At 50.0% G+C, this 13932-nt stretch overlaps 1 protein-coding gene and 1 long non-coding RNA gene across 4 annotated transcripts in view; one reads left to right on the forward strand and one right to left on the reverse strand.

The window, feature by feature from the left end:
- Nucleotides 1–4213, reverse strand: part of ASPNAT (aspartate N-acetyltransferase) — a 56679-nt gene extending 52466 nt beyond the window's left edge. Inside the window, exons 1-2 of one of the 3 annotated variants that reach the window (XM_088139424.1) lie at nt 4112–4213; nt 3723–3945 (exon numbers count right to left, since the gene is read on the reverse strand). In XM_088139424.1, the coding sequence (XP_087995550.1) occupies nt 3723–3945 (223 nt within the window). In that variant the 5' untranslated portion in view covers nt 4112–4213. Of the gene's footprint in view, nt 1–3722 lie in introns of all 3 variants that reach the window. The other 2 variants (XM_088139425.1, XM_007428315.4) reach the window with 2 other exon arrangements.
- Nucleotides 4214–6145: 1932 nt separating this feature from the next.
- LOC148216160 (uncharacterized) lies at nt 6146–13310 on the forward strand. Its single transcript, XR_015795906.1, has 2 exons — nt 6146–7503; nt 8967–13310. It is a non-coding gene; the product is annotated as an uncharacterized LOC148216160 (long non-coding RNA).
- The last annotated feature ends 622 nt before the right edge of the window (nt 13311–13932 follow it).

Consider the following 13932-nt stretch of genomic DNA (forward strand, 5'->3'; position numbering starts at 1 on the left):
TTTGTAAAGAAAAACTTGGCATGGCAGTGTCAAGCAGAGGCTTTGTGGGAGATTACTTGTAAGGAATGAAGGGAGGTGAACTAATTCAGAGGGAAATTATTTATAGATTCATTTATTACAAGGGGCTTGTTTACCACCTGCTTCCATATACTCAGGTTTGCAATAGTTCAAACGGCAAAAGTAAAACCACAAAAATCAAGAACCATCAACAAGATTAAAATCAAAAACAAGAAATGTTCCCCAACCCACCCAAAGTTCCAAATGCAACATTTAGAAATGTTGAGAAAGGAAGGAGGTGAAAGCTTCTAATGAAATGCTTTTCTTGCAAAATTATTAGTGAAGGCCTAGCTCCAAATTAGAGCATTCACGCAGCAAGTGTTGCTGAAACTGTAATTAGACATTCTTAGCAAAGCAGCCTTTGGGGTGAACTGCAATCGCTTGGCTTGTCAATTCATTTGAACAGGAGGAAGAAAAGCACAACCAATCCTCAAAACAGAGACTCTGCCAAGGGAGACTCCAACAGCCGTCTTCTCAAGGACACAGATATGAAATGGGCTAGAAAGCCTATCCCTTCTGTAACAAAAACTTCCCCAAACAATATCCAGGTGTTTGCTACATGAGCAATGTAACGTACTGCTGAACTCTAAAATATCTGTTTGAAATAAAGAGCATCCTCTTCTTTATCCTGCTCCTCCATGAATTCTGCCTTTGATAAATCCTTTTTGGATTTGTCCAAGACCCTTTAAAACCATCTAACTTAGTGGCTATCACAACTATGATATCTGCATTGTCGTAGAAAAACAAATCTTGGATTCTGGCTGATAAGTAGATCTTCTGCTTAGTGATTTCATCATTCTAAGCTGGCCCCAATATATACTCAGTTGTATATTACACAATATTCAGGCAACAGTCTACTGTGTGGATATACGGCCATTCCAGAGTGTAGAACTAGAACTACTGAAAAAAGAACTGTATCTCTGCAAAGATCCTGGTGTTTCTGAAATTTCCTGGGAAAATAATATCTCTGATTCTTTATACATACATACATACATACATACATACATACATACATAAAAACTAACTCCAATCTCTTTTGATTCAGCACCTACTCCTTTAGATGTTCAAGTTTGGAAAACTGCTCTGTCAAAGCAGTAGAAAAGGGGATTTTTCAGAATTGGCACATTCCTGTCATGTATTTATTAGTTCCTTCCCATCCTGGCAAAAAGAAGTTGTGCAGAGTACCCTGTTTCTGGAAGCCCATTTCTACGCTAACAATATGTTAATGCGGCCAAAAGGCCTAAGATAATTATCCTACCAACATGGTCATCTGCAGGGGTGGAAAGGAGGCAAAATGACAGTACATGCATGATTGATACCATCACACATAACTTACCTATTTGTGTCAGATGTTCCGATGGAAATACATAATGGAAGCGTTTGTGTGATGATTTCATTCTGCATGTCATTTTGATGTCACTGTGATCTGTCGTGGATGCCTTGCTGTGTGTCTGCAGTCTAGGCTCATTCCTCTACTTACCCCACAAATCACTACACAGTTCTGATTGACTGCAATGTTAGCTTTCCACGACTGCCACCCAAAGCAGATTTGGACAGTGCAGGTCAGCTGATGAGGTACTTGGGCCACAAGCGAAGCATCCATATAGATATGCTAATCAAAAGTGCGAAGGCTCAGCATGGCTACTTTGATGGCCAACCCAAACATCTTCCGGGTAGGTGTGTCCATGCCCAGATCCTTTCTATGGTTAGTGCAGTGGAAGTGACTTGCCCAGAAGACTTCAGGAGGACCTCAAAGCAGCTGCATAAAGGCTCCATACAGCTGTGGTTACTTCCTTGCTTCATTGTGGATCTTGAGGAACCCATGTCAAACAATCTGCACAAGCTTCATAACCCTCTCCCATATTTAATAAATTACATCACTTAAAGAAACACAGTTCAGTCATCTGTGTTAAAGTTGAGTTTAAAACAATATTTGAGACTTCTGGCTATCTCCTTGAAATGTCATTTCTTTCCAAAAAAGCTCCTGGAATAGGGAAGCTCCATCCCTTGCTGGCTGCAAGCTTTGTTGCTTAAGAAAACTTTAGAAAAAAAAATTAGGCCCACTTCTAATTTCTTTTCCTTTTCTTGAAATGTAAGACCTGTGCCAAAACTTTAGTGCAGATCCATAATAGTTTATTTGCTACCTGTTAGCAGAACACACTGGAACCTGTCCTGAATAGTAAAGTAATAAAATAAAACAAAACAAAATAAAATCTTGGGCTTTCTGAAGTTCAAATACTTTAAAGAAATTTCCATGTGACACTGAAGTAGTACACAAGTCATGCGTTCAATCAACCAAGCATGTCATCCACATATGATCCTTTAACTGGTAATTGCTGGCAATTCTCCCCTGCCCATTAAGTACTGCTATACAGACACTGGTCCAAGCATTTATGATTGGCAACACGCCTTCAACACTCTCCTGCAGAAAGTCAGTTCTTCTGTAAGCTCCACTCTGCTCTAGAGCAGCGTTTCCCAACCCCAGAATGTGGGAATTCTGGGAGTTGAAGTCCACCCCTCTTAAAGTTGGGGAGGGTGAGAAATGCTGCTCTGGAGCATCTAAGAGGTTCTGCCTCCGTGAAACAGCCTCGTTTAGTCTACAGCTCGAGAGGACCATCCGGCATCACCACTCTGAGGCTGTCCAGGGTCCTGCACAGAACAGCTACTCTCCAGCGTTCCGATAGGAAAATGTTCTTTATTGGCTACCCAGATGATGGGGGGGGGGAGGAAAAAGAAAGTTCCTTCGGATGATGCACCTTCCATATATGCGGCATCAGAGGAGGCGGGCCTAGGCCCAAATCGTTCCGTCCGAGGACAAGCGTCTCTAGCAGCCACCCCGGAGGCCACTTGCTAACCCGGAGTGCCTTCCTTTCCTACAGGCTCGGCCCGCACTCGACACGCTGCGCTGAGCCGACTCACACGCCGCTAAACTCAGCCTGCCGGACAAGGCGCAGAGGCGGACTCCCCGCGGCACGCCGTCCGCCCAGTCGGCGCAGCTGCGGTGGCCTCGGCCAGCACGTGCCGCCAGCCAGACCCGCCGACCGGCCCCGCCTTCCAGCCGCTTTCCCAGGCGAGCCCGACCCTCCGAAGCGGCTCTGCGCTCCCGCGACTGCGGCGATGCGAACGGCTTTCCTTCCGCGCAGCCTTCGCAGGGCCACCGAGCGCACGGCGCACGGGACGCTCCACGCTACCGGCATCCCGGCAGAGCGCTTCCAAGAAATGCGCATTCGGGCTGGGCTTCCCCGGCGTCGCTGCGGAAGACCCCCGCGCCGCCTTAAGCGGCGCTCGCCCAACGGAGAGACGCCGAAGCGCCTAGCGGGGAAAGTCGGGCCGGGCGCTGGGCGGCCTCGGGGCGACCGCCGCCGCTGAGAAGAGATGGTTGCGAGGCGGAGACGGCCGCCGGCGGACTCCGGCGCCGCCCAGCAGCTCGCCGTCTGCCTGCCGCCGCTTGCCCCGAGGGCCTCGCCAGGGCGAGCCGGCCGCCGCTTGACTTCGCGCTACCCCGAAGGGACGGCGGGAGCCAGCAGCGAGCGCACTAGAGGCGCAAGGCCGCCGCATCTCCCCGGGCCGGCGAGCGACGTTCCCCACGCCCTTCCCCGACCCCAGGCCGGCAGGAGGAGGGGGTCCGGCCCCCCGCCCCCAGCGCAAAGCGCGGCCCCACTTACCCGCCATTGCCCCGTAAAGCAGCTGCGTCAAGGGCTGGTCTTTCAACCCGCGGAAGGCCGTGTTGGGGATCCTCTCCAGGATGCCCTCGTAGAAAATGCGCCGCGCCGCCTCTTCTTCCGAAGGGTGGAACTCCCGGATGGAGACGCCCGCCGTCTTCTCCCCTTCGCCCGCCGGCGGCGCGCTGGGCGAAGCGGGTGGTGAGCCCGCGACAGGAGGCCACATCTGCGCGGAGGAAACAATGATGGTCTCCTTCTTGGCGGCTGAGAGCGAGTCGTGATCCTCCGCCACTATCTTGGTCTCGCAAACCATTTTGGGAGACGAACAATTCATGCAAACGGGCCAAGGGGAGAAGGGGAGCTCGAAATCTACCGGGGCGGGGGAGCTGCACCTTGCCCGGCAGCGGCTGCGCTTGGAGGGGTCGTGCGGCGAGCGGGCGGGCGGGTGGCGGGAGAGACCGGCGGAGGCAGCGGGAGAAAAGAGCTCCGCCGCATTTTTGGAGAATTTATAAGGCGGCCGCGGCGCTGCAGTTTGGAACGGGGTCCCCCAGGGTCCTAGCGTCCCGTTCATTGGCTGCCCGGGCCCCCGCGCGCTCGCTGGTTCGCCGGCTCGCCGGGGGCGGTCTCACGGTGGGCCGAAGGAACGCCCCCTCGCGGGGCTTGCGAGCAAATTACTACAATGTTTCTTTCCGCCTTTCGGTCACCTTTCAGCGCCCGGCGCCGTGATCGGGATGGATGCTCCAGGTGGCGCAAACGGGCCTGACGCCGTTGCGGGGACGGGGCGGGGGGAGAGAGGGAGGGACCCGGCGGGCTGCCAGTCCAGGCTGGTGCGGCGTTTCGGGGCAGCAAAAGCTCGAACGTCGGAGGAGGAACGCCAGAGACTCGCGGCGGTGCGCCCCGCGGTGCACGTGGGCCGGTTTCCCTTTGGGCAGACCGCGGGGGCCTCCCGGACGTTCGACGGGACCGACGTGGCTCGGAGACCGTGGCCTTCCCGTAATTTAAGGAGCTTCTCCAATCTCCCTTTGCAAAACGGATGTAATTTTGCGGATGTAAAATTCGCGTCCGGATGTAAAATTTCCCCTCCCGGCGTATTTGCGACCCCAACCCAGCTACGTCTCCTGGGCAGTCAACGGCACTGATTCGAAGCGGGTTTTTCTGAGAGGAGCGAGAATAAGATCAGAGGCCGGAAGTGTTTACAGCCTTAGGATGACACGACAGAAACTTTACTTTTCCTCCCTTAATGCCGCAATCCCACGCAGGCTTCCTTGGAAACCAGGCGCCTGGGACTCCGCGGCGGCGTTGACTGCCCCCGCGACTGGCTCCGGCTCACGGCCCTCCCACCCGGGAAAGTGACACTCGTCCCCCCGGCCCATCTCCAGCGACTCTCTCCCTCCGCGGGATTGGATGAGTCATTCCCCACTGCGGTAGTTCCGAAGGCGCGACTAACGCGTCCCTTGTCCGCAGGATCCCCGCCAACCGCTCCTCTGCTCGCCCAAACCGCGGAGCGGAGCGCGTCCGCACCAGCAACCTCCGGGAAGGGGCAGGGCAGGGCAGGGCAGGGCAGGGCAGGGCGAAAAGCACCGAAGGGCCTCCGTCTCCGCAGTTCGCAGCATTGCATAACCACCGCGCGCTCTCCCCCCCTGCGCAACTTCTTTAGCAGAGATCTAGCGGAATCTCCGCAAGCTCGCGCCAGCTTTTATCCAAGCCCGACGTGCGCGTTTAGATTTAGAAAATCGGAGCTTCGGGACTGGGGTATCAGAATCGAAGTAAGACCGAAGTTTCCAGCAGTCTGACGAAGGGAGAAAGGGCGCCGCTTCGCCGTGGCCGCAGCCGGTGGCCAACTCTTGCTATCTACTGCAGTCGGGAACCCGGGAGGGGGGGCGAGAAAAAGTTGATCCCGGCAGGCAAGCGAGCCGCCGTCTCGTTTCTCCCCGTCAAAACTCTTTCCCCCGTGAGGAAGGGCCACAGAGCGGCCCCCCGGCGGCAAACGTGTCCTAATTTCACCCTCCCCGCCCTCGTGTAGCTCCCGTCCCCGGTTCCCGAGAAAAAGAAGGGTTCTCTGGGGCAGAGCAGGAGAGGAATGAAACGGAGCCTCTTTCTTCCCGAGTCCTGGGCAGGCGGAAAGCGGGGCAGAACCCGACACGGGGGCCTCATTTTCAGCTTCCATCGGAGCAGGGACGGACCGCTGGGGCAACCTTCAGGTTCCCCCCTCCCCTCCCCTCCCCTCCCCGCAGCGCAGACGTTGGACTTCTCCGCAAGTCACCTCCAAGCAGCCCGCCTCCCCTTTCCCGGCTTGAGCCACAGCTCCGAAGCGGGAAAAGGCCGCCGGCCCCTCCGCAGGGTAGGTCAGGTGACCTGGGGCGGGTGGGACCAAAGGGGCGCCTTAGGATAGGAAGTGTGGCCCTGCCCTCTTTCCTGGCCGGTGGGCTAGAGCGGCTCCGCCATTGGGCGGATGCTGACCAATCACGGGCCGGAACTATTGGCCCCCAGCCCGTGAGGAAGAGACGGGGGCCGAGCGAGGCGCCCCTCGGGAAGGATCGGGGGGCAGAGCCGACGGCCTGGCGAAGGCGCCCGCCCGGGAAAGCCTTACGCGGGCTCCGGGAGACCTTGGGCTGCGCCCCCCGTGCCGGCACCTGAGAGAGCGAGGTGGGGCGCAAAGCAGGTTGCGGGGCCCCGAGGACGCAGGGGAGACGGAGGTCGCCCCTGGCGGCTAAGGACCCTCTCCTCCCCCGCGAGAAAGGCCGGCCCGGCGTCTGGCCAGAGGCGCTGCCTGACGGCACGCGAACTCCACCCGCAGGGGCTACCGCGCCCTTCCTCCCCCTCCCCGGCGAGAACATGCGCCTTGGCTGCTCGGTGCAGGTGGCGCTGCGAAGAGCGTCGGCGGCACGGCCGAAGATCCGCCAAGGGGGAGGCGGAAGAGGCTGGCTGGCAGGCAGGCTGGCTGGCTGGCTGGAGAGGCGCGCGGCGTCCCCGCGTGGTGGCCGCCGCGTCAAGCCTTCGTGGACGGACGGGCTGCGGCGCAGTGCTGGTAGCCGGGCGAGGCCGGCCGCTGCAGGCCAGCGGCGCGAGCGGAAGAGCTCTTGGAGAGAGCAGGAGCGAGCAGCGGGCAGTCCTAGCGGAGGGGTGCGGGCGCTGCGCAGCCTCCTCGGGGCCGAGGCGCGCGGGAAGTCCGGACACGAAGGCTTGGAAGGCAGCAGCATCATTTCGCCTACATCTGGATTCTTCGCCTTCCAAAATATTCGGCTTGCTAAGTCGGTACCAGGCCTAACCCTAAACCCTTCCATCTAGATCTTACAGGCTGCTAATGGATAGTTATTCTTTTGATGGAAACCATCTAAACTGCTACAAGGAACTTGCCTTGTTGGATTTGCCGGGTTCCTCAATTGGTGGGGTCCTCTCGAATTGCGATGCAGAGCGCCTTTGCCCATCTGTGCAGCCCACTGAATTTCTCCCGTGTAAGGAACTGAACGTTTTCAGAACGGTTTTTTTTTTTTGGTCCCCGAAGACAAAATCAGATATCCACAAGAGTTGGAGGCAGACAGACCTATCTGCAAAAGGTTCTAATGTCAGGATGTGGCTGATGGGGACTGAGAAGAAGATGCTTGGCACTCAGCCAGCTGCTCAGAACTCCACTCGGGTAAAAATGGGAGGATTCCAGATGAGTTATTTTCTTTCAGAAAACCATTTGAAGATCCAGTAAGGCCAGAATGAAGAGGGTGTAGATCGATTGACCTACCAGATTTGAAAGCATATGAGCAAGGCTAAGAAGCCAGAAAGTAAAGAGGTAAACTCCTCATTTTTTTTTTTTTCAATTTGAGAGGGCCATCCACTCTAGAAGACTCAGCCATCAGGAGGCAGAATTATTGAGGGATCGATAGCCCTGCATAAATCCTTTTAGTTTTTTTCCCCATGATTATCAACAGCAGAACAGAGTATGTGAGTTAGTTCGGATTGTGCGTTTTATGCTAGATTCACTGTTCTCTTTTTGTAGTGTCAAACATACGTAACATATGTAATAAAAGCCGTATTACATTGGGCTTTTACGTAGAGCAGATAGGACATAAAATACAGTTGTAGGTCCTTAGTACAGGAGTAACTTTAGTACAGGAGTAACAAAGAAGCATAGAATCAATAGCGTGGACAAGCCTAGACCTTTTCGTTCCCAGCTTTTGGTCAGTAAGGTACAGCAGGTGATCCATAGGGTTGGTGCCAAAATAATAATTTTAAAAAATCAGAAATTTCAGGAGATCTTTGTGCTCTCATCTGAAGTCTCATGAGATTTCAAGCAAAAGACACAAACACAAGATTTGGAATCTCAGAGAATTTCAGATATTTCCAAGTTTAAAATATTTTTTCCCCTAAACTTAGGGAGTGGTGCAAACAACTTCTGGGGATCCCATGTGGCATGTGGCCTGGATGATATGGTGGCCCTCAGAAGTGATGATTTCAGTGACAGTTACATAGTGGTCCACATAGGCCATGATGTGGCACAGCTTGATTTGCCCGTGACAGATCCAGCAGCTTTCTTTAATTTTGGAAGTGGCATAGCGCATAGAGGTGGACTTGGTTAAACAGCTAAGACTGTTGAGGAAGGGGAGTCTTCAGATCCGGGGAGGTGGAGTGACCCCCTTCAAAAGGTTTAACCTGCAAAATTTCAGAAAAAGTGACACACAGACTAAGTTGTTGTGATGAATGGGCATGTTTTAAGGCTGTTTCAACTCTCTTCTCAGTTGGCACCACAGTCATCAAAAAGAACAGGATTAGGTGATAGATACGGAGCATAATAGAATGTATGGCATAACAGAGAGACAAAAATCCGTTGCCGCATCTTTCTTTTCCTACTTTTTTTCTCCTTGTATTTCTTTTCTGATCTTTTCTCTTTTTCTATTCCCTTCTTTCTTCTTAAGTATCTAATATTTTATTTTCTGTTGAAATGTAATAGTTTTTTTTTAAAAAAGAACCCATTGCCACAGCTTCCTAATTTCACAGTGTCCATCCAAACTCTCTTGAGACAGAAAGCACTTTTTAAGAGTTCCACGGTATTTTATTTCCTTAGCAGAGTATGTGTTTCATATGCACAAAACTGCATTTTATTCCTTAGAACTACTGTGTAAGGGCTGAAAAAGAGTCAATCTGAAATTCTGGAGAGTTCTTGGCAATACTGAGTTAGATGGGACAGAGATCTGCCTTTAGAGGAGGCAGTTTCCTATGTTTCTAAACTGTTTGCCTTGTTTTTTTTTTCTGCAGATGAAAATGACTATTTCCATCTTAGAAGTAAATCTCTAAAACCTAGCCCAGATCCATAACCATAGTCCTGGTTTGGTGCAACAAGTTAAAAGGCACCAGGCTGGAAACCGGGAGACTAGTTTTGCCTTAGGCACAAAGCCAGCTGGGTGACCTTGGGCCAGTCACTCTCTCTCAGCCTTAGGAAGGAGGCGGCCAGGGCAAACCACTTTAGAAAAAGGTTGGCTGGCAAGAAAACTGCAGGGATTTGTCCAAGCAGTTGCCAGGGGTCAAGACTCACTGGAGGCACAAAATAAGATATAGGTACCAAAAGCAGAAACAGGGTGTAGGCAATTCAGAATGGATGCTAGGCTCATCTTTCATATCTCTGTGATTGTCATAGTTCTTCCAGGATAAATGGCTGTTGCTCCATTGTCTGGAGACTTTAGTATATTGTACATGTTCCAGTTACACAGCAGTTTCCATCAGCAACTGAATCATGGATGGGATGGGATTTGTGCTGTAATTAATCTGGAGTCTCAAGTTACTTGCCCCAAGAGATCCAGATCATACCCTTAATTGTGTTTTTTTTTGGCTTAAGAAAAATACCATTTTGTTTGTTTATTTCAGAAGCATTTATCCTGTAATTCAGTTGAAAAAGCTTCCAAAGTGTCTTACAAAGATTAAAGGCCTTGTTCTCAGGTCTGCAGTGTAAAAACCACAGCATGAAACAGATTGAAAGGAAAAAGGAGAAATAATCTCTGAAGAAAAATAAAATAATTATTCAGACTGTGCCGCATGGGACATATGGCCAAGGTGATGCATTCATCACCTCAGAGTGAGACGTAGTTGCTATGTAGAACATAAACTGCCAAGCAAAACTTATTAGGCACTTGAACCTTGCAGAGTTCACCAAGTGGTGGGGCTTTCCTTCTTCAAGACCCTGAAGATAAAATAGGCTTTTACAGAATGGAGTATCCGAGGGGGGTTGGATCAGAGGAAAATTCAAACCGCACAATCCCTATCTGAGATAAGTTCCAGGTAATTCCTGGATAAGGCTGAGTCCTGCAAAAACACAGCCTGAGATGCAGTGTCTTGCAGATTTTGGTCAGGCTCCCCCTTTTTTTAGATAAGCAGTATAGTGAGGGCTGGAATCCACACCGGGACACTGTGAAGAAACCCCTGCCCTGTACTTGACGTCACCTTGGTGTGCAGACCCGGCGCACGGCTCACAGTGAGCACTCTGGTCAAGCCTTTCCCCTGCCAACATCGCTCTCTTCCTGCAGGCAGGTGTGCCAAACGTGCCCTTGAGCAGGGCTGAAGTGTGTTCCTAAATTGCAATAAAGGTATGTGATGGTTTGGGTTTCTCATGTAAACCTAGCCAGTTGTGTCTAATTCGGTGAAACATAGTTAAGCAATCACGTGTTAACACAACGACAGATCTCACAGTTTACAGGGTGCTGCACTGCAGAAGATGCTTCTAAACTGGGGTGAGTTTAGACTGCATAGGCATCAAATCCATATGACAATGAAGTGATGCAGACTCCAGTTTTTCATTGGAGACAATGATGTAAGGATGTATCATGTGCTCATGATGTCACGACACCCTTTTGATAATTTGTTCCTTGCCTCCAGACGCCTATGCTGTTTAATTTACATTAAGTTGAGCTCCGTCCCAAGTTATTCTAAGCAGGAGGAAGATGCATTGGCAGTGTTGATATCAAAGAGAATTAATAGCCAGTCCTCAGTCATGCTTGGTAAATGGCATTTTGATTTGCAATTTCAGCTTTCAGATAACATCTAAGAGCACACCCAAACTGCATTGTCTTCCTCAGGGAATCAGTGCCATCCAAAAGAGGCTGTCATAAACTAACTGAATCACCTTCACGATTGCTTCTTTTGTTTGGATTAAATTTCAGTTTCCCTTTATTTGATCTCTGATAGGATTGATGCCTCATCATATGGTTTGTGTAGTTTGGGATTCGCATGATGTATGAACCTGGCCACTGTAATTTGCAAACCATTGTTTATTGTTTATCATAAGCCAATTAAGATTTAAGCAAATCACAGTTAAACAAATCATAGTTTGATGCAGTGTGCAAACCCAGTCTATAACAGTGTTGCAAAGTTTCAAAGATTTCACCTGTGTTCCTATATTAAATGTAACTACAAAAATTGCAAGCTGGGTATCTTGGCGCATTGATATAGAATGTCACAACAAGTAGCAAAAGTCTCTAGAACTACAGATTAAAAAGGCAGAAGATAAAGTGGAATCTTGCCATATATTATGATTAGCTCCTGAAGTTGCCCAGCGTTGTTTTTTCAAATTAGCTTGCCAGAAGAGGTTGACTCCTCTGATGTCAGGGGTTATCTGGCAAAATATGTTCTTACCCACCGCCACAATGCACGTTCCACTCTCAGGACAGATATAACGCCCTCCTGCCATAGCAGGCGCAGTATTAACTTTTACATTAGCTTAATTCTGGCACCAAATGGTTCACTGTCCTTTCCCCCAGAAACAGGCTTTAAAATCCTGATTGCAAGCCAGGAATAACTCCTGCCATCCTTCCATGATTATACATAAAACGAGTAACTGAAACAGACACCTTGCATACTGCCTCTGGTTTATTATAGGCTTGTGAACAGTTGCATCATTAGTGTATTTCATACTTGGTCCCTCCATGACCACAAAGAAGACACACAGAAATGGCATTTTTCATGCTTGGACCAGTTAAGAGAGGCTAGAATGGGAAAGGCTGGGGTTTCTTCAGCTGGCATAAGGATGGAGAAATCATAAAGGCTAGAACTAAGAATATGGCAAGAGAGGTGCTTCTCATTTTGTGGTTGATTTGGGGGGACAGGCATCAGCACTCCACAGAAAGTCAGGAGACGTGCATTGGAGGGAGGAAGGATAATGAACGTGGGGCTCTTCCAGATGCCTGAGTTAAAGCGCTGTCCAACCAGCCCTTGAGCTGGTGGAAAATATATCAGCATGAATTGTGCTGCCAGTCCCTGTCACAATCTCAAGGCTGGGAACGGTGCTGCCTTACTTGTTTCTTGCACAGCAAGTTAAGGACTGGCAGAGTTCCCTGGCTTCATTTTTTGCTCACCAGGTATCACCTGCTGGTTGGAAAAACAACTACCAATCGCTCTCCTTAATGGCGAGTGGGATAGGATTGGCGGAGAGCAGGCGTATGGTAGATTTATTCACTTATCAAGTTGCCCAAATCAGGTGGTGACAGGGAGGGCTGGGTGAAATGAGAGGAAAACCCTCTAAGGTTTCTCAGAACCCCTCCTCCGTGAGGCTATTTCTGGAAACAAGTCTTGTGTTGTTCTAGAAGACAGCTAAACCCGTGTTCCGAAATAGCCCGTCTGACCGGTAGCCAGCATGAAGGCAGGATGGTGAGGAGCATGGGGGGTGGCAGCTGTCTCTCCCGATGCTCTCACTCGGCACAATCTCTTATGTAGCTGTCGGTTGGGCTATTTCTCAACTAGGAAGGTGCTAAACCCGTGTTCCGAAATAGCCCGTCTGACAGGAAAAAGATGCAGAGGGAAGCACGGGGGTGGACAGGGAGGGAACAATCAAGAATGAAATAGTCCCAACCTTGACTAGTGTACGGAAATGACAGTGCTGGCGGTGAGTGGCCCAGGAGCGGATTGCAATAGGCAGCATGATACTCCCACCACCAGCGATGATGTAAGCAACCATGGTGTGTTGCACAAACGTCCACAGGGGCTGCAGCTGCATGATGCTGGTCCTGGGACATTGGCTTGGGACGGTGATGGTTCTAGTGCTCCTATGGGAATCCTCAGGAATTGTAGAAATGAATAAGGAACAGTAACCCATGGCCATGGAAAAGCCCTTGTTGGCAAAGGCAACAGAAAACCTGTCGTGCGTCCAGTGGTGACAGAACTAGCAGCTTGCAGAACCCTCCTGTGCAGCACAGAACTAGGACAAGACTGGCAATTTAAGAAACGGGTCCAACACTCTTTCAAAAGAGGCCTAGTGCTGCTTTATGTGACATTAGGTGAGCAGATCCCTCTGCGCCACCTAAGTATCTGGCCTTCTGCAGTGCAAGTCAAACCAGCCATGGAGGGCAATTCCAGTGTTCAGAGGTGCAAGGACATTCTCACAGCAGCCTAAAGGGCCACCTAGGAGTTGGGCAGATCCTGCCCTGACCACATCAGCGACCAGTCAGTGATGGCTGTGTATGGAGACATGGATTCAATTGGGTGTTCCAACATTCAGAATCATGAAAAGAATGTTGAAATTTATTCAGTTAAGATCTTTTAGCAGCACTCTTAGTGTGTTATAAATCACATCTCAACATCCACCCTGACTTTCTTGAGCTCCTCCAGTCGTTTCAAGACAGGGTGATGAGTCAGAGCAATGCCTCTCAGCTCCAAAAGGGTTTGGGGCATTTTTATGCCATTCTGTGTAAAAGAAGAGGAGCCAGCTATGCTTCAAATGAGACAACTGTGGTTGCTTTGTAAGTCATAGAAATTAGCAAACAAAATACTACATTTGAGGTAAACTGGAAGGAAGAGCTTGGGTGAGTTTTTAAAATACAATCTGTTTCCTGTTAAGCAATGACAGTATTGGGGACTTTGCACTGTCTGCACTTTTAATTTTGTTACTGGGTTTTAATTAAACTAGGATTAAAATAACTTCAGTACAGAGAAAAATCCATTGCTGTGCCCATTGCATCTACTCCTGCTTCCCACAGGCGTGTCATTTGAATGCAAATGTGTTTGTTTGTTTGTTTATATAATATGGCTGCCCATCTTGCAGATGCGACTCTGGGTGGTTCACAACACATTAAAACCAATAAAAAAAAATCAACACATTAGCCAGCAGTTATGCCAATTTCTGACCCAAACCCAGCAGATCTACCAGATAAATAAATTTGATGGATAGTAAGTAGCTCTTCTATTTTGTCTAGATTTAATTTCATCTTGTCCCTCTTCATCCAGCCTTTTTTCAGACTTA

Source organism: Python bivittatus, unplaced genomic scaffold (genome assembly GCF_059951505.1).
Source record: "Python bivittatus isolate LINGU-HERP-01145 unplaced genomic scaffold, Pbiv_v1 ctg000210_np1212, whole genome shotgun sequence".
NCBI lineage: Eukaryota > Metazoa > Chordata > Lepidosauria > Squamata > Pythonidae > Python > Python bivittatus.